This window comes from Ciconia boyciana, chromosome 8, assembly GCF_034638445.1.
Source record: "Ciconia boyciana chromosome 8, ASM3463844v1, whole genome shotgun sequence".
Classification (NCBI taxonomy): domain Eukaryota; kingdom Metazoa; phylum Chordata; class Aves; order Ciconiiformes; family Ciconiidae; genus Ciconia; species Ciconia boyciana.
The window spans coordinates 66,740,448-66,765,016 of record NC_132941.1 but is presented as its reverse complement, the minus strand read 5'-3'; the positions used below and the strand labels follow the sequence as shown (position 1 = coordinate 66,765,016).

General features: G+C 44.5%; 1 protein-coding gene across 4 annotated transcripts in view; it reads right to left on the bottom strand.

The window, feature by feature from the left end:
* Positions 1 to 24,569, bottom strand: part of JAKMIP3 (Janus kinase and microtubule interacting protein 3) — a 76,297-nt gene that overhangs the window by 28,041 nt on the left and 23,687 nt on the right. For all 4 annotated transcript variants that reach the window (XM_072869200.1, XM_072869199.1, XM_072869201.1 and 1 more), the window contains exons 5-14: positions 23,061 to 23,558; positions 12,047 to 12,262; positions 10,301 to 10,420; positions 9,692 to 9,838; positions 8,702 to 8,833; positions 8,148 to 8,183; positions 6,696 to 6,755; positions 5,096 to 5,224; positions 3,447 to 3,575; positions 1,306 to 1,389 (exon numbers count right to left, since the gene is read on the bottom strand). In XM_072869200.1, the coding sequence (XP_072725301.1) occupies positions 1,306 to 1,389; positions 3,447 to 3,575; positions 5,096 to 5,224; positions 6,696 to 6,755; positions 8,148 to 8,183; positions 8,702 to 8,833; positions 9,692 to 9,838; positions 10,301 to 10,420; positions 12,047 to 12,262; positions 23,061 to 23,558 (1,551 nt within the window). The remainder of the gene's footprint in view (positions 1 to 1,305; positions 1,390 to 3,446; positions 3,576 to 5,095; positions 5,225 to 6,695; positions 6,756 to 8,147; positions 8,184 to 8,701; positions 8,834 to 9,691; positions 9,839 to 10,300; positions 10,421 to 12,046; positions 12,263 to 23,060; positions 23,559 to 24,569) is intronic.

Below are 24,569 nucleotides of genomic sequence, written 5' to 3'. Positions count from 1 at the left end.
AAAGAAAGCATTCACAGCAAAGTTTTTCACATGATGAGAACCACTTTGTTTTTGCTGAAAATACCCAGCCTGTGCTGTGCACCTCCTCCTTCCCTTGAAATGTTTAACCACTTTCTAATTTAACACCCGCTTTTCTCCTTTTAAGAAAGTACAATCTTGTGGAGCTATAAGGAAAGCTGCTGGCAAGGAAAGCTTACTTTTACATCACTGAATAAACATTTCATCAGAAAATAAATACTCTTCCTTTATTTTACCTTCCCAAGTTTCTCCTAGGTATCAAAAATACTGGTAGTCTGTGAGATTTTAAAATAGACCAACTTCTTGCCAAACACAATTGTTCCCTCTCTTACCATAATACTTTCTCAGTATTTATACACATCTCCAAGTTGATAAGGGAACTGACCTGTTATTCACTGATTTAATTTTCAGGAGATGCATAATAAAACAAGAGAGAGCAATTTTAAGCTAGGGACAGATAGAGGAGGACTAATGGGCACGGCTCTCAGCTGGATGCCAAGCAGACCCTGCGCTTTGGGACTTCAGGCAGTGACAATGAGCATGGGCGTTCACCTCCGGCTGCGCAGGGAAATTCTCAGTGTCCTACAGATATATCGCACCCGCTTTGACTTCACAGCTGTACACGTACCGAATTCAGGCTCTCCTTACCAGCTGACTTTTGCTTTCCCTTACTGTAACATCTGCACATCACAGATCCTTTCGCACAGGCATCGTTTGCTGTTCTCTCCGTTACGCTGGGGCGAGTGAGCGTTAAGGCTGAGATCAGCGAAGATATATGGGGCTTTAATGGGTGTTGGTTTCAGGAGTTAGCATGTAAGCACTGATGGGGACTCAGGGCTTGGGGGACTGATGGTTGAGATGTTAACACATGTAAATGTGCAGAGCGGGGTTTGCAAAAGCCCTTGTGTGCCTGACTCTCCTCCAAACCAGCTAGACCACATGTATTAAGTGCTTTCTTTTCAATTAATTAACACGTTTATTGAAATAGTGCTCAGCAGGTTACATTACTGCCTCCTAAATCAGGGGTGCAGTGGTGGTGGGGGTTGTGCAGGGTAGGTCACTACAGCGCACACCGACAGGGACAGTAATTGCTTCCCTAGTACGCCTGCTTTGTACGAAATGAAACAGCTATCGAAAAGTCGCATCAGGATTATTCTACACATACATACACACTCACGAGCATCTGCAGTATTACACGGTAACGTGGACAGGCACATTTCTAGAGCCCCCTCCTTTTCTCCAGCACGAAGGCTGGAGAAAGGGCTGGTGTTTGGCCGCATGCATTACCTGCCCCTGCTCAGCAAGGGCCTTCTCCAGGTCTTCTATCTGAGCCTGAGATCGGTGTATTTCTGCTTGGAGCTGCTCACGTGTCTGTAGGATACGAGGGAAAAGGAAAAAAAAAAAAATCAAACTTTCTCTAAAAGGCAAAAGCTAACACAGGTACAGAAAATACTTAAAACATCAAACACTTCTAACAGATAATTTTTAAAGTTCTTTGGCAGAATAAATTTGCAGCTAAGCACATAACATTAGTCATTAATCATAAAAAGAAGCCTATAAGATAGGATAATAATTTTGAGACTTCAGTCAAGATTAACATAAAGAGCATCCCCTCAGGTAGGCAGTAGGACAGCAAAACATCCAGGCTTCTGCCAGCTGGTTACGACAGGCTGCAGCGAGCAGCCTTCCCTACTGCAGACCAAGGTGGTTAAACAAGCCAGTGTAATGCAAAGATTCCTTTCTCCATGAAGACAAACGGAAATTATTATGCCACAATTCTGGGCACAGATTCCTTTAAATTTTTGATGAGTTAAAAAGCTCAGAACAGACTCTACGTATGCAACGTTACAAACTGGCAAACTGCATTCCTCCTTATGCATTTAGTACCCTACCTTATGGTCTTACTGTAGTGTCTGTAATTTTTTACTATACTTGTAGCTTCATGCTCATTTAAATATACACCACCTTCCTACACGTGTTTTCTGGAGAATAAATGTGATCATTATTAGCTGTTTTATTAGTTAAATATTGTTTTATAGAACATTTTATTTCCTCAAACCATTTATCTGCTATTTATCTTGTTATTTACAATGAAAATGATCTTATTTGTTTGCATTACCTGCATTGTTCTCTCTTTTTGTTTCACTATGGAAAAAGTAAAATTAAGTAACTTTTCAGGCTGGGCATGTCTTGTTTCATTACGATTTTCTTTACATGCACAATCCCTAACGTTTCAGAGCAGAGCGCGTACTTCTGGGAACGTTAGTTTTAATGCAGTTGGAGCATTCAGAGAGAGTGAGGTGGTCCATGACTGCCAAACAGGGAGGTCGCTGGGAGAAAGGGGTGCTGCTAAACCTGGGTGGCCGAGAGGTACTCACCAGTGGAGACAGTGCTGAAATGAAAAGTTAATTCTTTGAATGATTCAGTGGAAGAAAACCAGAGCAGTTAAATAGCTAGGAAAGCCAAAATATTATTGTAATGGTGGGCTTCAGCTAGAGGAATCTGGCCGTTTGTTTTATGTCCAGCTGGGGCCAGGGCACTGCCGGCGGCTGGGACAGTCACAGCTCGGTGGTACGCGGTGCTGTGCCGCAGCTGCCGGAGGTGTCCCCACCGGAGGCACCGGCTGGACGATACGGGTATCTCCCAGCATCGTCATCCTTACCTCGAACTACTGTGAGTGTTCCTGGATAACACGTTCACACAATAGAGGCAGAGCCAAATTAAGCCTTTGCAGTTACATTTCTCCTATTAAACTTCAAACTGTTAGCTCAGAACAGAATTTGTCCCCTTATTTACTGTATTCACCCTTGCATTCTGTGCATGGTAAGTCCTGCCAACTCCTTGTAATATACAACATACTCATAATAAAGGTAACATTTTATGCCAGATGTTTGAAGCCACAAGGGCTGTGTGAGGCAGACAGGCAGGCAGAATAGCATAGGACACTTTGCAATTTAATTAAGAAAAAGAATCTCAGCTACAAGCCTTCTAAACATTTTATGAGGAATCACATAATCTCACAGAATCAAGAAGGCATCAAAATACCAAGCATTATATATTTAAGGCTACCTGTCCTCGATTTTTACAGAAAAAGAGCTTAATTTTAAGGATTTCCCATAAAAACTCTCTCTGAATTTCTCTTAAACTGATCAGAGGTGAAAAGACTAAACGGTAGCAATGGCAGTAGTGGTTCCTCCAGCCAACCAGCACTGCACAGGGGCTGCCGGACAAGCTGGCTGGAGTTAGGGAGCCCAGAGCCCACCTTGGCAGCCAGCCCGGCCGAGTCCCCTGCCCTGCGCTCCCAGCCGGCGGCATGCTGGAGGGGCTGGCGGACCCCAGGTTAGCTTGAAAACAACCTGGGCAAGTACAATTGGAAACCCCCATACAATTACAATCCTTTATTTGCATGTAATATAAGCCATTTAGACCTTAACTTCTCGTTCTGCATCCAATGTTCCTCCGACCTGTTCTTGCAATAGGGCGTACGCTCGTTGCAGGGCCTGGTACTCCATCGTCAGCTGCCGAAACCGCAGTTCTGTCTCCTCCTTGGCCATACCCTGGAATTAAAACCAAATATGCATTGCACCAGTTGCCTTTTTCTGCAATGAAAGTAAAAAATATTATGAGAGTGGATTATGTTTGCTTTCTCTAAAAGGTGCCAAAATTATTACTTTCAAAATGCAATTTGGGGAGCACAGTATTAAAGATCTTGTTTATGTGCCCTCAGACTATTTCTCTTTTGTCCCTTAAACATCTCTTGCATACACTTCAAGAAAATGCAATATAGAAAAAAAAAAAAAAAAAGATAATTCCTCCTGCCTTGGAAAGATAAAAACTTGCCATCTATATAACATACTAACCACTGAGTCGCCCTTTGTTACTGTAACAGGCAAAGTCATCACATTTAAAGGTGAAAATACAACTTTCTGGAAACAACAAAAGGTTTTCCATCTGGAGAATAAGCCAAGCCTGACAGTCTCACTCAATTATTAATACCCTAATCTAGAGTTAATACTTGTAGAAATGGTGACATTGACATGAAAAGAGCCCTTCATCTTCTTCACTCTCCTTACAATATCCAGCATTGAATGCTTTCATGTCAGGTTGACCGGAATATTTCATTTGACATGAAATGAGATTGTACTGCTGGTTGCATGCATAAACTTTGTACTATCTGAACACGGAAAAAAATGTAAATACAGGAATGAAAAATAAATAGGTTCATACATATAGAAATACATTCAGATTCCCTGCAGTGCAGCACACACCTGGTAACCAGTCATGTATCTTTTATGATGGAGACAGGAATTCTTTAGGTTCCCTTTGAACAGATCTAATTACAACCACGAAACAGGTGGAACGGCAGATGAAAAACTGCAGCCAGCATACCGTAAAAAGGCTGCAAGTCATTACAGCAATTTTTTGTTTATTACAAGATTCTTGTTAAACCCAGAAACATGTAACGGTACAGTGATCTGACACACGCTCGGGAACACGTTTGTAGGGAAGCCCTGCAAAACACCAGGATTAATAACTTTTATTTGTATTACCAGCTACCTTTGTGTACTCTGCACTCAGAGCCTCCAGAAGAGTCACGACCTCAATGCCCTGGCGAGGAGACAGCCTTTCCTCTGGAGACCGGTGCTGTACGTCACTGCTGACCTCTCCTTCCAGAACCACAAACCTTATCGCTTAAGGCTGCACTCTGTGCCGAGGTCACAATGACAAACAGAAGGACCTGAACCAAACTACACGCACACAAACCTGCAGTAAATCTCAGTGTGAACAGGTCTTCCTAGGGTTGTCCAACTTCTCAGTCCTTTTAGACCTCTAACCTACAAACCCATTATAAATCTAATATTCTTAGGGTATAATATTTCCAGCTTGGTTAAAAGTTGTGAAATTACTGAAGACTTGAGATCCGAAGATATTAACCAACATGCACAGTATTAAATTTAACATAAATTTTTAATTTTCTGGTCACAGGTGACAAATGAATGATATAACAGACCAGGAATTTCATTAAAAATTAGTAGCGAGGTTTCAAAACAAAATAACACATATTTTTGATGAATACCTCTTCCAAGTCATCTTCAGGAGTGCAAGGGGTTTGATCTGTCCGGTCAGTTTGATACGAGATAGAGGAACCATCAGACTCCAAGGAAGCTTCTTCATCGTAGCCGAAAAACGTCTCCACAACCGGCTTCTGGCAGAGACAAGGTGTCAGCGAGCGCAGCCGTGCCGTGCGGCAGCGGTGCCGTCGGCTGCGCCCGCCCGCGGCACCGGGGGGACAGCAACAACTGCGGACGCATGTCTAAACCCTGCGCCTTTGTAGGATTTGAACATATACACCTTCGGAGGAACCTGAATTCCAGATTATTGGTAATTTTCACTCTACTGGTTTTTGAAAAACCACCCAGTTCTTTACCTGCATTCTGTAAAGCTCTTTCACCCCAATGGTAGTGCTCTAACGACAGCTAAAACTATTCAAATCACGGGATTGTTGTATTTCTTATCAGGTATGATGGTGTGCAACCTCAAAGCCCCTGCCTTTTTTTAATGTATTTTCCTTCCAAGTTCCCTAGCTAAGGCAGATCACCCTTTTTACTTCTTTGTGTGTTCATCTCGGCGTGAGGTGGGAGTTGTGCATTGAAATGCCTTTGTTAATCCATCGTCATCACCACCGTGTCCCTCCTGTCGTTACCACAACTATCACATGAGAAGTTAGATTGTCAAGAAATATTCCACTTGAAAATTTGAAGCTAATCACCACAGCAACGTTTTTACAGTTTGAAGAAATCCATTTTTCCACTCAAACCTGCTTTCTGTTTAAAAGAACAGGGTAGTGGTGGTAAAAAAAAGATTTATTGTGAAATGCTTGAAAGTCAAAGAGGACATTTCAAACACAGTTAAAGATATTTTTAATTGTTGATTTACAAAAAAAATTTCTAGATTTTTGCCTTTTTTTTTTTGATTTGCAGTGGATAACTTTTGAAGGAGACAAAACCTAACTCTCCTTCAAAGGCCTGGTTGCCATTTGCAGGAGCTCAGGAGTTATCTCACGTCGACTGCAATTCATTGTTTATAGATTCATTAGCTCCATCACCGCCTTAATTTTTCATATGTAGAGCACAGCTTACTCTCAGGTCACTGACATTGTACCTTACGATGTCGTTACAGTGTTCATATTTATATTATCATCCTGCCAAGTCTTCATTAACTAACATTTTCTTTTTCCCTGAGCTCTGACCGTCGCTCCTTGTAACCAGCAATTTTTGCACATTACTAAACTCCGTAATGAATTATTTACAACCTACATATGTTTTCAGGCAGTGCCATTAAAAGATCACTTTGAGATGTGTTAATTCACAAAATCTGTCTCATCTTAAGACAATCACATACCATGGAAGCCCCACGGGACACCGAAACTGCTCGGGGTAACCGCAGAGCATGCAAATGCTTGTAATGCACAGTGCAAACGGTTCCCCTACCCCTGCCAGACCTTGTCTGAATTATCCCAGCACTGTCCATGAATGTCCTTGAACCCAAACTTAAGATTAGGACCCGTTTCTAGACCCTCAAGGAGGACGTCCCCCCGCCTGGCTCCAAGGCGCTCGGGGCACCCCAGGAAGCCAGCATGCCCATCAGCATGTCAGGATACAAGGGGGTTTTTTTACCTTAGGAATTCTTGTCATTTTTTTCCTTTGCTTCCTATACCTCAACAGCTTATCACGTTCCTGAAAGAATCAGATACATACGTTAGCTGTTACTCAAATTAACTATGTCAGTACTAGTAGTCATTAAGGAATCAAGAAATAGTGCTGTCAGTGCTGGCCACTGCCTCAAAATGAAATAACCATGTTATTTCATTTCAAATCATCAGTTCAAATGTTAGTTTTACTCCAACATCTTCCAAGTTTGCTGTATACAAGTAGCAACTGCTCTTCATGTCCATGACAATCAAAACAGCAAAAGCAATCTGATTATAACCAACACAACGCGCTGACAGCTTAGGCCTCGTTTCAGAGCTGCTCCACGAGCAAGCACGCGCGCTCGAGCCCATGCTATGGCTCTTCTCTGGCAGATGGGCTCTGTCCGGGGCTGAGAAGCAAGGACCGACTCCTGCCCTTGGCTCGGTGCCGTGGCTGTTCGTGCGCTCTGGAAGGTGCCCGCACGTAACAGCCCAACCACACAAAATTCAGGGACAGTTTGAACTCAGCACTTTCAGTCTCAGCTGACTTCTCGAAGGATCTGCAGGTTCCCAGTGCTCCTGAAAAAGGGTTTGAGCATTTATTGCTGCCAGCAGATTTTTCTGTTCAGTGGAAATTATGACGCTCTTCATAGAGTCATGTCAATTTTTTATAGTACTGAAAAAAATTTCTTTATTCTGGATTGCAAATACAGGCAAACTCCAGGACTGCAGAGAGTAAAGTTCTGAAGGGAAATCTTTCACTTTAACCATTTGGTAAAAGGATGCGATGACGCTGTGGGACATGGATAATGTGCCACTACCGTCAGCCCAATAGCAAATCCTAACATCAGCAGCAGTGACAGAAGAAATGGAATACTTGTTTTGCTCGACAGCACAAGCTTTGCTGCACGCTTGGCAATGAAGAACAAAACAGTACACGTTTTATCAATACGTATTAGTGGCTTAACTTCACAAAACTTTTACCGATAATAACAAAGCGATGAGTCGGGCGAGGGCAGTGACTGAGAACATGCCAGTATGGGCGAGACAAAGCTAGTGGTAATCAGACTCTCAAAGAAATGCGATTCCACCGTGGCAGAGCTGTCCCGGAGATGGGGGACACTCGCTCCCAGCCGTCAGGACAGGGTGACCATGCTGACCCTTGCCTAGTGGTGAAAAAATAAGCTTTCCTCTCTCACAGAGCTTTCCTCTCCACTATCACTATTTTTTTCTCTGGTGAACAACTTCTGCTGATACGGCCTTTGACAACATCTATGCTGAGAAAAACACTTGTGTGTTAGCTTGCTGCCTGAATGGAGATGTAAGCGATAATAAATGTTATTATACCCTGCGTGCTTTATTATACCCAGCATAAATTGCTGAATGAAGAGCAATTTAAAGCACACAAAGATGAGGATGAAGTTAACGTCATTCTTACCATGACACTCTTCACATAGCCAGCAGTTTCCAGTGTCTAATGAAAAAGAATGAAATAATGTCAGTAAGTGTACAGACTTAAAAAAAAAAACAAACCCAAAGAAGCTATTTTCTTGAGGACTATTACGATTTCAGTATTTTCTCTTTCCGAAGACTGAGAACATGTTAACAAAGAAGCAAGACCCCAAACACAACACTGCAGAACACCCGCCTTGTACACAGCAGCCTTTAGCCCTGCTGCTGTCTCCAGCTAAAGGAGCTCTGACACTTTCTCCCGCAGGCGCAGGAGCCGGCCGTCAGCACGCCTACTGGACGTGCCGCAGTGGTTCTGTCACGCAAGCGCAATGTAGCCTGAAAGGATTTTTCCAAATGCTGTGCCACAGATAACTTATATTCAGTTCGATTACTAGTAACCATAGAAATGCCTACCATGTTCCACTGATGCGAGCTCTGCCCGTTAGCTCACAGAACCCCAAGCAGCCCTTGCTTAGGCTTCCTGTTCTTCTGCTATGGCCTTAGTCGACCTCTCATGAGAGCAGCAGTATTACACCTTACCTTGGAGAGTTCATCAATGATATTTTGCTGTTCAATAACTTGTAGTCTCAGGAAATCAACTTCTCTTTCTTCCTGGCTGTGGTCAAGGTCATTTAGAGAGCTCGGTCTCCTTATTGTTCCAGCTCTTTGCCTCTAAAAGAAACCCACACGGCAGAAGAGGAAATGATCAGAAAGAAGGCTGTGCCAAAGGAGAGTACACAACCCTTCCCTTCCCAGCTAGCGATGCGTCTAATCGAACGGCTGTTCTGGCAGCCATCCCGCTCCCCTTTTGCTGGGCGATACAGCTAGACTGCAAACACGCCGGGTGTTCCTGCTCCTCAGACTGCCGCGCGAAGCTCGCCCTCACCAAGGAGGACAGCGGGCGTGGGGGCCCATCGCACCAAAGCGAGGGGCTAGCAGCAGCTCAGCTGCACCCGCCCTTTAGTTCTGCCAAGAGCTGTGCGGCTTGCTCTGGGTGGAGAAGGAATTTGGAGAGCTGGGACCCATGTCGCTCCTCTCCGGGCTCCTCTCGCTAGCTTTGATCTGCAGCAGTCCCGGAGCTGCAGCGGTCACGGGGATGACCCCAGCCCTCCTGCATTCATGCAGTGCCACAGCTATTGCTGCTGGCTATCGCCCACTAACAATATTCAACTGAAAAAAAGGGAAGAGAGGCCCAAGGGCAGATTTCCTAGGGATTACGAGGTGATTCTGGTACCAAAGTCAAAGGTGAAGCGGGGTGATTTGTGCTCACGTGGAAGCTGAGCAGCCAGTGACGGAGCAGTCCGATCAAAATGTGCAAACTCATGCAATTTATTTTGGTTTTGAAGCTAAAACAAAACATTTTATGTAAAACAAAACATGTTCAAGCCACAAACCACTCTGTAGTGCACTGCAGAACATCTCAGCCAGCACCGGAAAGGGGAAAGTTACCTATCGAACTTGCAAGCTTGGGATGCATCAGCCCTGTGAATACTAAATTACATGGTCTTCCTGGAGCACACAGAGACTTACCATTGCTATATTTTCTTGTGTTACAAATTTTAATTTATTTTCCATTCGACGTAAGGCATGTGACAATTCTTCATTCTTCCTACTAAGGCGTTTATTTTTGTCCAAAATGGGCTTATACTGACTTTCAGCTTCTCTAAGACGTTTTAACTGAAAGACAGAGAGAGAATTAACACCTCCGGAGCTGTTATTGTTCATCAAATATATTATTCATTTTCTTTAACTATCACACTAGCAGTATTTTCTCCTAACACAAAGCAGAATTGATCAAAAATTCTTGGTATTTTCCACTGGGAAGCAGATCGTTCCTCCTTCATGAAGTATTCAGTCTGTGCAACAAGCATATCGTGTGGGGAATGTATTTATTTTAAAAAATAAATGAAAAGAATTCCAGCTAATGCCAATAAAATGCCAATAAAAATTCATTGTTATATAAGCAAAGATGAGTGTAATGTGGCATACCACCACATACAGAGCGTAAGGAGGAGCCAGCTACTCCTCCAGTGATTCCAAAATGGCACAGGGGAAAATACCTCGATATTTTGGGGGTAAGGCACGGCCACGGCAGCGCATTCACAAGCAGCCATCGCTGCGCTTTGCCGCTGCACTCACCAGCTCGTTCCTCTCCTCCGACAGCAGCGCATTCCGGTCCTCCAGCTTCCTGATGATGGCACTCAGCTCCGCGATTTTAAGTTGGAAACGCCGGGCATCCTTTTCATCCAACTGCTGTTCCTAAAACAAAGATCAACTGCAAATAACTGTTCATAAGTGTACACGCAATATCAATATTTTTCAAAGCTCAAACTTTTTCTTATCCCAAATCCAAACATTTCAAAACATTATACGGCAGAGTGTAACCTATGTAACCTAACTGACCACTGAAAGCTGCAGGATGAGACCAACAGAAAGTTAGGAGTGAAAATGTAACAAAGTATGCAAATGCAGAAGTATGTATATGCAAATACAAAGTCACAAATGGTAAACTTGGAAACAGAAAAGAAAATATCAAAAATGAAGGCAATGTTTCCAATGTATGCCACTGTTGAACTGAGTGCTTCAGACACATCACCCGCTCTGAGGACTTTGTTGTAAGAAAATGATATTAAAAATACTGAAGTACAAGTGGGGAAAATCCATGCAATTATACCATTGCATAAGCTCTTCTTCCATAAAGCTGTGGCCCTTATTGGGTTCTAAAGGGTCACTTGTAAAGCCAAAGGGGTAGCACTTTATCTGAGTGAAAATGCTTAAATCAAATTAGAAATGAATAGAAATAGAGGTAGACATGTTCTCGCTCAGAATCAGAGAGAAGTTACAGCTATTTACAAATGTGACAGACTTTCCCCCCTTCTCTAGGACTTGTTCTGATGTTTGGCAGAAGTTGAGTACAAATCGAAACAAGCAAATTAGCGCCCATAGTGCTGGTGGCACTTTTGGGAGGTCTAGGGTTCCTCATTCAACAGGTGCAGGAGAGGCTTGGGACAAAGAATAAAATAGATTGGCTTGCTCATGTACAAGTATTTACACTTCTACTGAGAAAATTAAGGCTGTTGCAAAAGAAATCTTGATGAGAATCAGCAATGAAGAAAACTTGCATACGTCAGATATATGAGGTCAGTTAACTGAGGGTTTTTTAATATTAGCAAATCAAGGCAAAAGCAGAAAGGTGCCATAGTTATATTAAAACAGCCATTGTGAAAGGGTGACTAAAATTTAATGTTCTGGATGTTGCATTGTAGAAAAGAAACAGGAGAGAACAGGTTAACAGGTGTTTAGTTCGCTTTCTGGTCCACTGAAAGCGAGAGCACTCAGCAGCACGCAAACCCGGGCCAGCAGCGGTGTTCCAGGAGGACCGCGGGGCTTCCCACGCTTTCGTGCACCCATTGCCTTCCCCCGTTTCCCTTCGTAAACTGGCCTTGTACATCTGCTCACAAAATCCATAGTTAGCAGTTCCGAGAGCTAGCACGCATACATTACTTGGTTAGAAATGCATTTGCATCATTTGTTGGCAAAATTGTGTCAAACTGTCAAATTAAGGCAGGTGGGAGAGGTATGGTAGAGTGAGGAAAAGGAAGAGGAAAAGAACAGAAAAATTCCACCCTGCTAACAAAACCAGACCAACCAAACCAGAAAACAAAACGACAAAAAAGCAAAAGCTCTCCCATAACAAGCTTTGATGTGAAATCTTAAAGGTTTGGCTAACGCACGAGAGCAAGAAATGGGCGCCTCGGGGCTTCCCCTGCACGGCTATGGGAAAGCTGTTGCTCGAGGGTGCACTCATCAAGATTCTGTCCCTTTGTGCCATTTTGTCACTCTGCCTGCTCGTTTGTGTAGGTGAAACCACGTGAAAGTGCTTACGGGGCTTCCCGAATGATCTGAAGCGTCTCCTGCACCACTTGCATAAGGAAGTTCCCGCTTGGGGCTGCTCAGATGCCGATCAGACTCTTTGATCTGGGAAAGTTGTTCATCTAAAGCCTCCTTTTGGAGCTGCAGTCTCTGAGCATGCCCGGCTTGAACCCCTAACTCTCTCTCCAGCACGTAGACTGCTCTGTCTTTAAATTTAATCTCCTCCATCTACAAGGAGAACAGAACACAATCACACAGGCAGGCAGCGGCTTGACAACAACAGAGCATCTTACGACCCCAAACGCGGCCCGAGAACATTGCACAGAGCCAACACCCCTCAGCGGGGAAAATACAACAACTCCTTCTGGGAAACAGAACAGCAACGAGTACTTGACAGTGAACATATGAACTCAATCGCTTAACCAGCTCATGAGTATGACCTCTCTGGAGGTCACCCGGAATAAAATCTGTCTTTTCAGCAGAAATTTTTTTATTCAAATGATTGGGAAATAACCCGTATTCTTAGCACCGTTTCAGAACAACCTTAAAAAAAATTAAAACCTAATATTGATACCACTATTTGGATTAGTTCACTCAAACATTTCAATGATTTTGCAGCATTTTGCTCGGACATCACCTTTTGAAAATTTGGATTCATAATTTTAAAAGAAAAATATTAAAACCTGAATATCCTTTTAATTTTCAAAATACAGAAGGCATGTGAATTTCTTTAAGTCTTTTCCCAAAAGTCTCCCAGGTGAGCAATTTGTTTAATTATCCCCTTTCCGTGAAAGGTTTTGCTTATGCATAATAAACATTATGCAAAATCACTAAGTGCTCAAATGACAAATGTCCCGCCACCTCTAATTCTCTCCTTTCCCATTTGCCTGTGCTGTTCTCTCTGAGTTCGGAGAGCCATGCTCATCGCCGTTGGATCGGGCACAGTGAATTTGCAGGTGCTCCAGGGATATTTTCTGGGTATTTTTTCCGAATGCTAATGTGGAATTAAAGCCTCCCTCTCTGCGGAGCTGAGCCACGGTCACCCGTGGAGCGCTGGGCTCGGAGGCGTGCCGGGGCCAGAGGGTGGCTCGCACCGCAGGCCGGGTGCACGTGCCACGGCTTACGCCAGGATCAGCCCCGTCGAGTCTGTTTGGGGCGTTCAGACAGGGATGGCCGGTGTCCTGCCTAACAATGAAAAATTACTGAGCACGCCCCAAAATCTTCCTCTGTGGCTGCGACGAGGTACAACCGCAAGAGAATCTCAGGCTCTTCCCAGCTGGATTGCAGACGTATACATTATACATGAACATAAAGTATTAATTACACTCACACGCCACAGGGTTGCCAAATGTGCTTACAGATAATGATTCTATGGAAAGAAAGAAATCACATACATCCCCTAAAATGTCTGTTGATCTGGTTTCAGACACCATATATGCATAAGATTTTTGGCATACGTTTTTGAGACCTCACACATTTAATTTAAATGATCAGCTTTTAAAATGTGGCCTGCTTGAAATAGGAACATTTTGCCTTGTGAGAACCGCGTTTGATACTTTTATCTTTGAAAGCTTTGTCTGTAAACCTGGAAAAAAATGACATTGTGAATTGAGAGATCACTCAAAGTACTTTGTTTCCAGTAACTGCAAAAATGGCCCATCCAGGGACAAAGCAAGTGATGGCAGCTTACACACCCCCTGCAATGGTATCGGGAAATTACTTCCATTAGGCGTGTTTGGGTTGATTACAGCTTACAGCTGCGAAACAAATTACGCGGGAGAGGACACGGCGGGCTGGGGCACGACGTCCCTCCGTCGCACAGCGTGGGGCTGCGCCCGCCCCCGGGCCCGCTGCGAGGTGCACCGCCACCCCGCCGCCCTCACGCTCCGGGGAAGCTCCGCGGTTCCAGCTCCAGCCGTAGGCGAGAGCCAAGGTGCTCCCCGAGGGCCGCGCTGCCCTTCGGTAGCTGCAGGAAGGAAGAACTGAGCTGCAAACCCAGGGAGATCCCGCATCGTCCCGGGGGAAGAGCCAGCCTTTGCCGAAAGACAACACAGGACAACTCCTCAATACCTGCGTGGAAGCTGTGTTTTGAGGTTATGCAAAATTTAGATTCTTTTAGTAAAATGCAGCAAAGGAAATGTACTTTGGGTGCCGTTTCATGAAAGGTGCTTTCAACAATTTCAACAAGGCAACGGTCTACTAACTTTGAATGAAACAAAGAGATGCTCCCTGAGGTCCTTCTGCTGAATACCTAATCAGGTAGAAATCTAAATGGATGTATAGATGAAAAGGTAACACAGCATCAAATGATTATTTGTTTAAAATAAGCAGAATATTGGGTAGTTGATCCCAATTTACATGAAAACAAAGACATGTTACAACATAGGCAACACTTTACATTAGGAGGAACAAAGAAGCTGGAGAAAATACAAAAGATTTCACAGTATTTCACTAATGGTTTGTTTTCCAGAAAAAACCCTAAACATAATCTTCAGAAACGACAAACATCAGTATTCACATTTCCCCTCATATGATTAAATTCACGTTCATGAAATATGCATAACAGTTTGATGTTTGCAGCCCGTTATTAAATAGCAACGTTGTAGAAACAGTACAAATCGAAGGAAGCATTTCACTGAAAAATATTATTTAGCACGCTTCTTCCTAGCGTTAGCGACATAAAGAAAACGTAAAGACAAGAAACAACTTGCCACTCACTGGAAGAGGCGCCGGTCCGCAGGCGCGCACCCCACCAGGCTGCCGCACGCCCCGGCCTCATCCTGCGAGGGGCGCGGGCCCGCAGCGCTCCTCCTCCCCACCCCCGAGCCTGACGGCTCCAGACACCGGCAGCGCTTGTCAACGGGCGTCAGCGCGCGTAGGAGCGCAGCATCCAACCACCTGAGAGGACGCCCTGCGCTGTGGATGTTCCCGCTTCAGTCCTAGCAGGCTGCCTCGACTGGGGATGAATATTTATGCGGGAGCGCTAATTAATAACCAGCCCGTGAGCACAGCTGGTGCCAATTATGCAAACATAATCCCATGCAAAGTTAAATTTGTTATTCCCTCCTTGTGCTACCCAGCGCGATGCCTGTCACGGTCTGACGCGCAGCTGGTTTTAAGCCGTGTGGCTCTTTTTAAATCTATTATTTCCATCATGATTGTAAAATCAACATGTAGGTTCCCCGGTTGGGAAATTTCTCTTTGCCATGTTCCCGGGGCCTTCGCTGCTCTGCAGATTCACAGACGCCATCAGGAACGTGGCCGTGCGGCCCAGAAATCCGCCTTTGAAGCTACCAGCGCCTGGTGGATAAAAGCCGGTCATCCGTAGGCAGCGGTTTTAAATGCAAACGAGAAGCCCCTTTCCAGCTGGAGCTGCTGCATGACAAACGCATCTCCCCACGGGCACGGTGTCAGAGCCAGCAATCGGGACACGCGCGGAGCCCTGCCCCAGGCCTCGGCCATCAGGAGCAGAGGGGGCTGAACTGCCCGGCCCCCGGCACCCAGGCTGGCCACGGAAGGCCCAAACGAAAGGAGAGGGGGTTGCCCTCCGGCGTGATCACCCCCTCGAGAGACGGGGTTGGCAGAAGGGGATGTCTGCCCCGCGCGCAGCGGTGCTCACGTTCACCTTCCCTCTCTGTTTTCCTGGCGTTTTCCTTAAGGCTCTCAAAGAAATAAATGCAATTGCCCCTTTGCCCTGGTGATACATGTCACTCCCCAGCAACAGCCAGCTAGATTAAGTTCACCGGGTTTTGCCAAATACTCTACAAGAATAACTCAAGCTGGTGTTCTGATACCGCACATTTAAATCAACTACTACGATCCATGTTTTAAGATAGCTTGGGGGGGGTGCAGTAGCAGACCTGCAGAGTGACACTGCTGACTTGTTCCTGTTCCTAACTCAGGGCGTTTAAGCTCCGCTAACATGCTTACACTGCTAAGTCAGGCTGTCATAGAACGCTGCGGCACCAAATCCGCGCTGATTGCCGCCACTGCAAATGGTGGGAAGAGAGCCGATACAATACAGGAGCAAGCTGAGATTTCTTTTTCTTTTGACCATGGAGAATTCTTCCTATTTCAGTAGAGATGAAAAACAAAATACAAAATGTAATCACCTCTCACGCTATTGTAACGTCGTGCTACAATATGCATTACAACGTATATTGCAATAAGAAGCTGCACATTGCAAAGTACATGACGCATCTTTAGAAGAGCAAAATGCTCCTTACAGCCACTTGTGTCATTCCCACACCCACGCTGTGGCTCCCAGGAACACCCCAGCCCGTTTTACTGATCCTCCTGGCAGAGTGGGGCCAGAAGCTGATGCATCTCCCCTTTCGTTGAGGGAGGAGATGAAAGCTGAGAGCGTTTCCCGCTGATGTTGCTGCTAGAGGCTTTGCAATGAGCAGCAGCTCCTCGAGAGGATAATTTCTCCTTGCCGTTAAGCTATGACACAAGAGCAAACCCCCACCAGAAGAGGTGGTCCCACACCCTGCCTCTCCCTCCCAAATCCTATGCCACTGCTAGTCATACGATACAAGTTGGCTCATCATATCGGTCCATGGGAAAACTTCTTTTTCACTGTCATGGTTAATGTTCTGCCAAGGCAGCTCTCTGGACTGGCTCACTCTGTGCGTCCGTGGCCCGGTGCAGGAGAGCTGGGGTGGGCACAACGCTGGGGGGAGCACGGCTGGGGCTTTGGTAGCCTCGTGTGCTCAGCTTGGCTCAGCCGTAAGGTGAAAATACACTCCCTGGCCTCTGAATTTCCTGAATCTCGCAGGTTGCATGCGTTTTTAAAAGTCATCATTAGATGACATTAGAAAAAAACTGTGGCTATCCCATTCCTTCTTCTGAAGCAATTAAGCAACCCTTATACACCGGCAGCCATCACCCGCGCCTGGAAGCCGTCGGGCATAGCCCCAGCCCCACTGTCCCGCAGGACAGCAGTAGCTGCGGCTCATCAGCCGTGCAGCGGTACCTCCCAGGGTCAGCCAGGAAACTTCTCCTCTCACATCTTCTTCCAGAAGTAATCCTCATAAAAAGGTGATCGCTGTCAGCAGCGCATGACCATTGCTCCAGGAACCTTGCCAAATGGTCAGCCATGAGAGGAGACGATATGCCATCTGTTTTCAGTTCAACAAGGACGCACTGTGATATGTATTACCAAAAACCTCATTCTACAGTGGGATTCTGCTACAACTTTGGCCACAGAATGATACTATTTCAGGCTGATTAAATCCCAGTTATACTTAACCAAACAGAAAATGTTTATACCGTGCCCAGTAAATGTAACGTGCCCAGTTCCAGACAGCTGACATGCTACGGCCGCTGTTACACACGGTCACCTGCTACCCGGCACCTGGTGACACAGCAAACCGCTCCTCTAGCAGAGCGGCCCACGGCCCGGGGCCGACGGCGCGGCTGCCCTGGGAAGAGGCTGGCAGACCTGAGCGCTGCGGCTGCCTCGCCGGCAGCTTCACCGGCTCAAAGGGCTGACACTGATGGGCAGGTCTGGACCCTTATTACCGTCCTGCAAATCACCATAATTCCACTTAAATCACTGGAACGATGTTGAGAGATGCAGTGTTAAGCTGTTAAGCATAAGAAAGGTTAAGCGTTGCAGGTGAAATCGTAATTTGCTGCCCCACTCAGGCTATAAATAACCAAAAAATTTCCTTTGCTAGGTGACTAAAGGCTTTTGTTTCTGAAAACTGGTTCCTTTTGGAGTGTGAGGTGTGAACTGCAGCACACAGAACCGGTGGTGTTATATGTAAAGCTACTCATGTCAAATTGCTAGATAATTCTGGATTTATAGTAAGATATATTGAAAAAGTTACTACTCAGAGTAGATTTTTCAATGAATAATAACTTGCACAGCTTGTAACAAAAATTCTAACAGAATTAAATGTAATACTATATTTGAAGAGTAAAGTACATTGGATGGGAGAAATAATTGTGCACAAAGAAAGATTCAAAGATTTTTCAACACTTGTCCTATTTTGCGTTCCCCTCTTTTGCTCTACCTTCAAACATACATCGTACTTCCCTCACACTCAGGACATGCTCAGGACAGTGTGACTATTCAGTGCCACTGGTAAATGCTGTAAAATGAAGCGTGTGGTGTCTCAGACCTGCACTGCAGAAAGCAGAAACCTCGCAACCACTGCCAACAGCTTCAAAGCGCTTCCAGACGTACAGCAGCCCCGAGCCCCGTGTTAGGCGTGTTGTGGCACAACAACAACGCGGCTACGGCACAGAAGAGAGTAGACTTCTTGTTTAGGACCACAGAGAAAAATGTTTTTCAAAACTGGACTGTCAGACACAAAAGGAACAACTCAGAACTGGGAGGTTTAGTCACCCTCCAAAATGTAGGAGTAACGTTGTGTAGTTTTTAATATAAGGCAAAATCCTTCAGTAGCCCAGGTTTAGTTGGAATAAATACTGTTGTAAATGAGGTTCAAACCACAAATGGTGAAAAAATTCCACATTCACAACAAGGAATTATTCACCTTGAATAATCTGTCTACCTTTCAGTATAGGATGACTGCTGAAATACCTTTATAATACCAAATATGGTAATTTTTCACCATATAAGGGAATAAAAAGGAGATGATAAAGACTAAATCAATCACCAATGAAATTAATATTTAAAAAGTCTGCTTCCTACACTTTTCATCTGATATCATCCTTTAAATCACCTATTGTCACTAATTTGCCGCTGCCTAACAGAGAAATCTCAGGGAAGTGCCTGTAAAGATAGAGGTTCAGAGTGGTAGTGAGAAGATGGGTCTCCTCTTTGTCCGGGGTGCTGGATTACCGTAAGGAAGCCATGAAGGTCTCAGTGTGCCATGGTCTTACATGAGGTATCAGAGCAGGTTATTAAACCTTTTGGTAGCCATTGTCAACTTAAGTTTCTTCAATTGAAAATAAACACTTTCCAGTCTCTAACAAATCTCATTTCTTCAGTTTTTCTGATTTCTGTTTTAGTCTCCTTATAAACGAGACAGGAGGAGGGGAGGCTGCAGTGGCCATTGCTGTTCAGCACTTCTCCTTTCTGACCAATCTACATTTAAGTAAAATTTAAATTCTCTTTACTACATTGAATTTTAGTCCCCGTTAAGCAAAAGTCGAGACTGGTTAGTCTCAGGGAATTCTCCCGACTGAGGGGCTGTTTTCCCTGGATGTGCACACACTAACACAGGGTGTGCTGTTATTAGTGGGAGACCGTACGAATGTAATTAAATACATTTGTGTAGTATTTTAAGCTGTTTTAAAATGCACAAATTAAAATCTAAAAATTGTTTACTAAAATTAGAAATTCTTTAGAAAGAAGGTCGTTGGCATACTTACTTGTTACCATCTGCAAGGGACTTTCATCTTTCACGTTAACATTTCTTAAGCTTCTGAGCCAGGGATAGCTTAACTGGGTTAGCTGTACTTCTCTGGGGAGCGTCACACTCAGACTTTACAGACACAAACAGCACAAGCCACATGTGCAAACAGAAACCAGGAGGCCAGAATAATTTGAACATACATTTTTGCAAAACACCTTATTTCCTTTCCTATGCTGTCCACAGAACTGAAAGACGCTCAGCTGTGCTGTACAGGATTAGTCCAAAGCCATCAGCATCAATGAGTAACAGTTACCCTGGCACCCAAAAAATAACTAGAATAAATAGCTAGAATTTTTATTTGGTAAATACTAAGCGTGAACTGTTTCTAAAGAGAGATTACACCTTGTTAGCTGTTACAATCTGCAAGCCTCTGCATGCCTGTAGTGCAAAACTACCAAAATTACCACCTGCAAATATTGCCCCTCTACTGTAACAGCCTGCTTGCTGTGTACGCAGGGTCTGCTGAAACATGTCCTGGCACGAGGCTGCAAGCTGGGGAGGAGCCCGCTTGCAGTTGCATTTGGAAGTCTCCTTTTGACCACAAGAATAAGTTGGATTTAGTTTTGCTGCTGGGGATGAGCACAGCGCCCAGGCAGGCGCAGCGGGATCCACCGCCTGCGGTGCAGCTCTGCCTTCTCCAACTTCTTTTCTGGGAGAGGGCAAAAACGCAGGGATTCCCCTTAGAAACCTGGCGAGGACAAAGTTCATTCACTGGCACTGGGACTGGCTTGATGCAACAATTTAACTGCATTCAAAGTTGTAGTAAGTCAACAAAATGGAAAGGTTCATATTAGAGCTGGTTATTTTGAAAGCCTGAGCATGTATATCCTGCATCTCCCTTGGCGAAAGAGGATGATGCTGAAGACCAAAACGAACTCTAATTTGCTTGAAGTAAATTTGATGGCTGTACAGTTCCTTTTTGCATAATGCTGTATCTTCCTACCACATCTGTTACTTTAAAGGCCATCTAACATTTTTCCAAAAGCCTGAAGTGAGACCTCAACAAATGTATTCCTGTCTGTCCAATAAAGAAAAAAACTTAGTTTTAATTTGAAAGGAGAATAATGGATTAGTACTAACTCACCTTTTTAAAACAATCTTTGTCTGACTACGTATGGAAGTGTTTTCCATAACCTAAGCCTGCATAGATGTACTTGACTTGGAAATGAAAATCCGTACCTATCAGAGATAAATAACTTCAAAAAATTACATTACGTTAAAGGACTTCGCATCATTACAAAGCTAAACATGAATGAGTACAGCTTGTCTTTCTCTATTCTGACTAAACAAAAAAAGCAGTATTTTTCTAGGCATGAAATAATAATTTGCTCAAAGGTTACTTCCCCCCTCGGTTAAAATGGCTAAATAATGCATTGTACATGAACCACGGAGCTTTTAAAATCCTGATGTGAATCCAGTAGCAATTCAGGGCTGATGTCTGCCACAGCCGTCACATGAAGGTGCAACCCCATCGCTCTGCTGGATGGACGGACCTGCTCACGTCGGGCCAGTCTGCGTCTCTCTCTACCTCACTGCAACCCCAGTGAGGCTCAAAGAGTGTACTTTATTGACGGCCCCTGTCCTAAAAGGGAAAAAAGCACTGGTTTTCAGTGATAGTTTAAGTGTTTTGAGAATGGCCTCATTTTCAGAGAGAGGAGAGCTTTTACCATATGACGTGGCACCAGCCTTTCCCCCCTGCAATGGCAGGGCCCTCCCCGGAAGGTGCCGGGGGCCAACCTTAGGGGTCCCATTGAAATCAATTACAGTCGAGTCAACGGAGCTGAGAGTACTTAAAGTCATTCAGGAAGCACTCAGGGCTTGGTAAAACGATGGCATCATGTAATTTAATTAGTACAGGTAGATAATCTGATTCTTTCAAGCAGGAATTTAAAACAAGTTTGATTTTCAAAGGCAATTTAGAAAACATAACCTCAAACTGCTCTATTCCTTATAACTAAGGACGTATTTATTTTATAGCTTCTACATTAGAGGCCATTAGCGTGGACTTTTCATGTAATGCAGCAAGTTTATTTAGGATGTACATTAGCCATCCTTTCATTCTGATATATTAAATCAATGCATCTAGTAATGTATGTTTAGAGAAGAAAGTACTTACACTGCAGGATATTTGAACAGTATCAATAGATCAGTTGGTTATAAATTATTTTAATATCTTCTTCATAAAAATAAAATAATCTATGGGGGGAAAAACCAGCCTAAAGTCCGAGAGAATGGGTAGCTAAATAAAGGGTACGTAATGCTCCACTGACTAATGGAGCAGTGCACGGAGTGCCAGCCGCTGTCAGTCACTTTGGTTCGTTAGGACACAGACGATGCTGTGTGCTGGGTAGGTTCTGCAGGGCATTCACTGAAGCATGGCTACGCTGCCGTGCTTTGATGTGGAGCCAGTCTGCAAGCTGATTGTGCGTTTTTAAATTTTTTTTAGGATTTGGATAATAGTCAAGGGATGATGACTTAGAAGAGACATGGATGAGTTTATACAGAGACACTGAATGCTATCAAAAAGCATGGCAAACACAAAAAGATGGTAACTTCAAATAAATACTGAGACAAGACCCAAAATACGCATCACGAGAGTATGGGTGTTACGTTTGCTGCCATGTCCTTGGGCATGGCAGCAACAGTTAAGGGGTACAGTCCTGCAAACCAGCTGTGCGTTCACAAGACCGTGTGAATCGTAAGGCAAGCGTCTGAGATGGCAGTGGAGAAGTGTTGGTGGCCTGCCCGGCTCTCATGCAAAGACTTCCCTCTTGGAGGGAGCTCCCTCCCGCAGGGAGTTCTCCCCTTTTCCAAGCAACATGATCCAACTGAATCTCTCCAACAAGTTTCCAAACACACCGGAGGAATACTCCAAAGCCATAAGCATGCAGCTATTGCCTTTGAGAGTCGCACTGTTGCACCTGAGACTCCAGTGGTTCGATTAGGTGATTGAAGGCTGGTCAGCATACACAAAGACCCAGTGAGGATCAGAGGAGCAATGACGGGTGAGGAACCCCCGTGACCTACTGAGGTCGGGAGCCTGCTGAGTCGCTGCTCACGGGGCCACCAAAGGAGGAGCACCAGTGCCTGTCCTGGGGGAAAGCCACCAAGGTGGGTCACAGAGAGGAACGCCTTCCTGAACACCTTGCAGAGTGAAGGGGGTCATTGCCTACAGGGTATAGGACTCACTATGGGATGCAGAAGAAAGAGCATTCTGGGATTGTGTAAAGCTCATTATGTGATGTTCACAGGGACTAGCGAAGGCAGGGAAAGGTAGGGACCAAGGTGGATCAGCAAGGGACAAACGGTGGGGAAAGAGAGGCATGGGCCAAGAACCATAACTGTTTTGTAGAATTCCCCTAACCAGCTAGTAACCCAAGGCCTCTTCCTGATATCTGACATGTGAACAATATTAATAAGCACTGACATGGATAAAGAAGTTCCTTACAAAACATCTTAATTGTTTTTAAAAAACATTTTGACATCTCTACTAGTAAATGTAAAACAGATTTGGAGCAAGCTCCAGAAGTTGCCCGTCCATATCCATTCATCTGAGTCCAGCACTGAACTTTCATTTACTTACTATCAATAACATAAGCGTTAGTAAAAACTGAGATGCAGATAGCAACACGTACCAGTCTACGAATCTCTCTCTCACACTCCCTCTTAATTCTGCTGATTTCCTCTTGATGCAGGTGATACACACTCCTTATCTCTGCTGCTTTAATTTTGTCAGCTTGGATGACCATAGTTAAAGCCTCTTCCACTTGTTTCTTAGCCCCCTTCAGCTCTGAAATTTCTTGCTGCATTTTTATTTTCTCAACTTCAAACCCCTTCTTGGCCTCCTCCTTTGCCTCCGTGAGCAGCACTGTTTTCACCTTGTCAGGAGCCCCATCACGTACAGCATTGAGAAGGGTCTGTAGTCTCTGGATTTCATTATCTTTAATTTTTATTACTCTAAGTAGTTCAGCTTCATGCTGTCTCAAAAGTGCTTCTCGAACAGCTTGGAGCTCCTTCATTTTCTCTTCATGAAGTTTGACTTTGAGCTCTGTTACCACCACTGTACTTTTATGCTGTTCGTGCTCTTTGATCTGCTTAACTTCCTGATTTTTCTCTCTTTCCAACTTGCTGACCTACAAGGAAAATCAAAAAGGTATTTTTAATCAACAATGATTAATACAAATTACGATATTATCTAGAAATGGTATGGATCACTGTACAATATTAGACCTTAAGGTTGTATGTCTGTGCCTTAGAGCGAAAGCCCAACCTGGTGAGTTAGTATTACCACATGCAACCTACATATTTGGCTTTTTGTTCATTCTTTATGATCTAATACTTTATTATATATGAAACATCCCTTTTTTAAGAAGGTTCCTGATAAAAGTAGGGTCACTGAGCTCTGCCGCACAGCCTTCATGCTTACAAAAGAGCAATTTCCTCTCTTGATGCATTTTGTGTGAAGAAAATACACGTTGCAAACCCCTGTAAAACATTTTCACAGAGAAAAGTTTTTTACGATTTATGGCAAATACTTTCAATGCACTGTCACAGTTGTCATTGGACTCGAGGTTTGGCAGGTACCTGTGGGGATCTTCAGTAACGCAGCTAATCTAGCAACGCAGTCGGGAGGACTCGGGGTTGTAAAAGTGATTCTAAATCTTCCACAGACACTCTGGGCACAACTCTGTCTCAGCCCTGACAGACCCACCCTCTCTCCAGAAGCACCAGTGAGTGTCCACCTTGTCACGGATGGAGCCACTGCAGCTCCGCACCAACAAAAGCAACCGTGACAATGGCTAAAGCCCTTAAGTACAGGCTGTCCTCTGGGTGGCTGTGGCTCTGAACCACTGCACTTCGTCAGGCACTGATGTACAGCCTACTGTCCACGCTGCTGTCCGTTGCACTAGGGACTACACATCCCTGCTTGGGAGGTTCTGCTTGTGCACACACACCAGAAGAGCCGACAGAGTTGGGTCATCAGTGATTTTCTGGGGTACAAATGAGAATCATGTGTCTTAGGGGAAAATATGACCCACCTCAGCTTTTTATTGAAGTGGTTGCTGCGTAACGGCAGGTATTGCACTAGGAGATATTCCCAGCATGTATTTGCAGTGTTTGCACAGCTGACCCTCTCCTTTGGG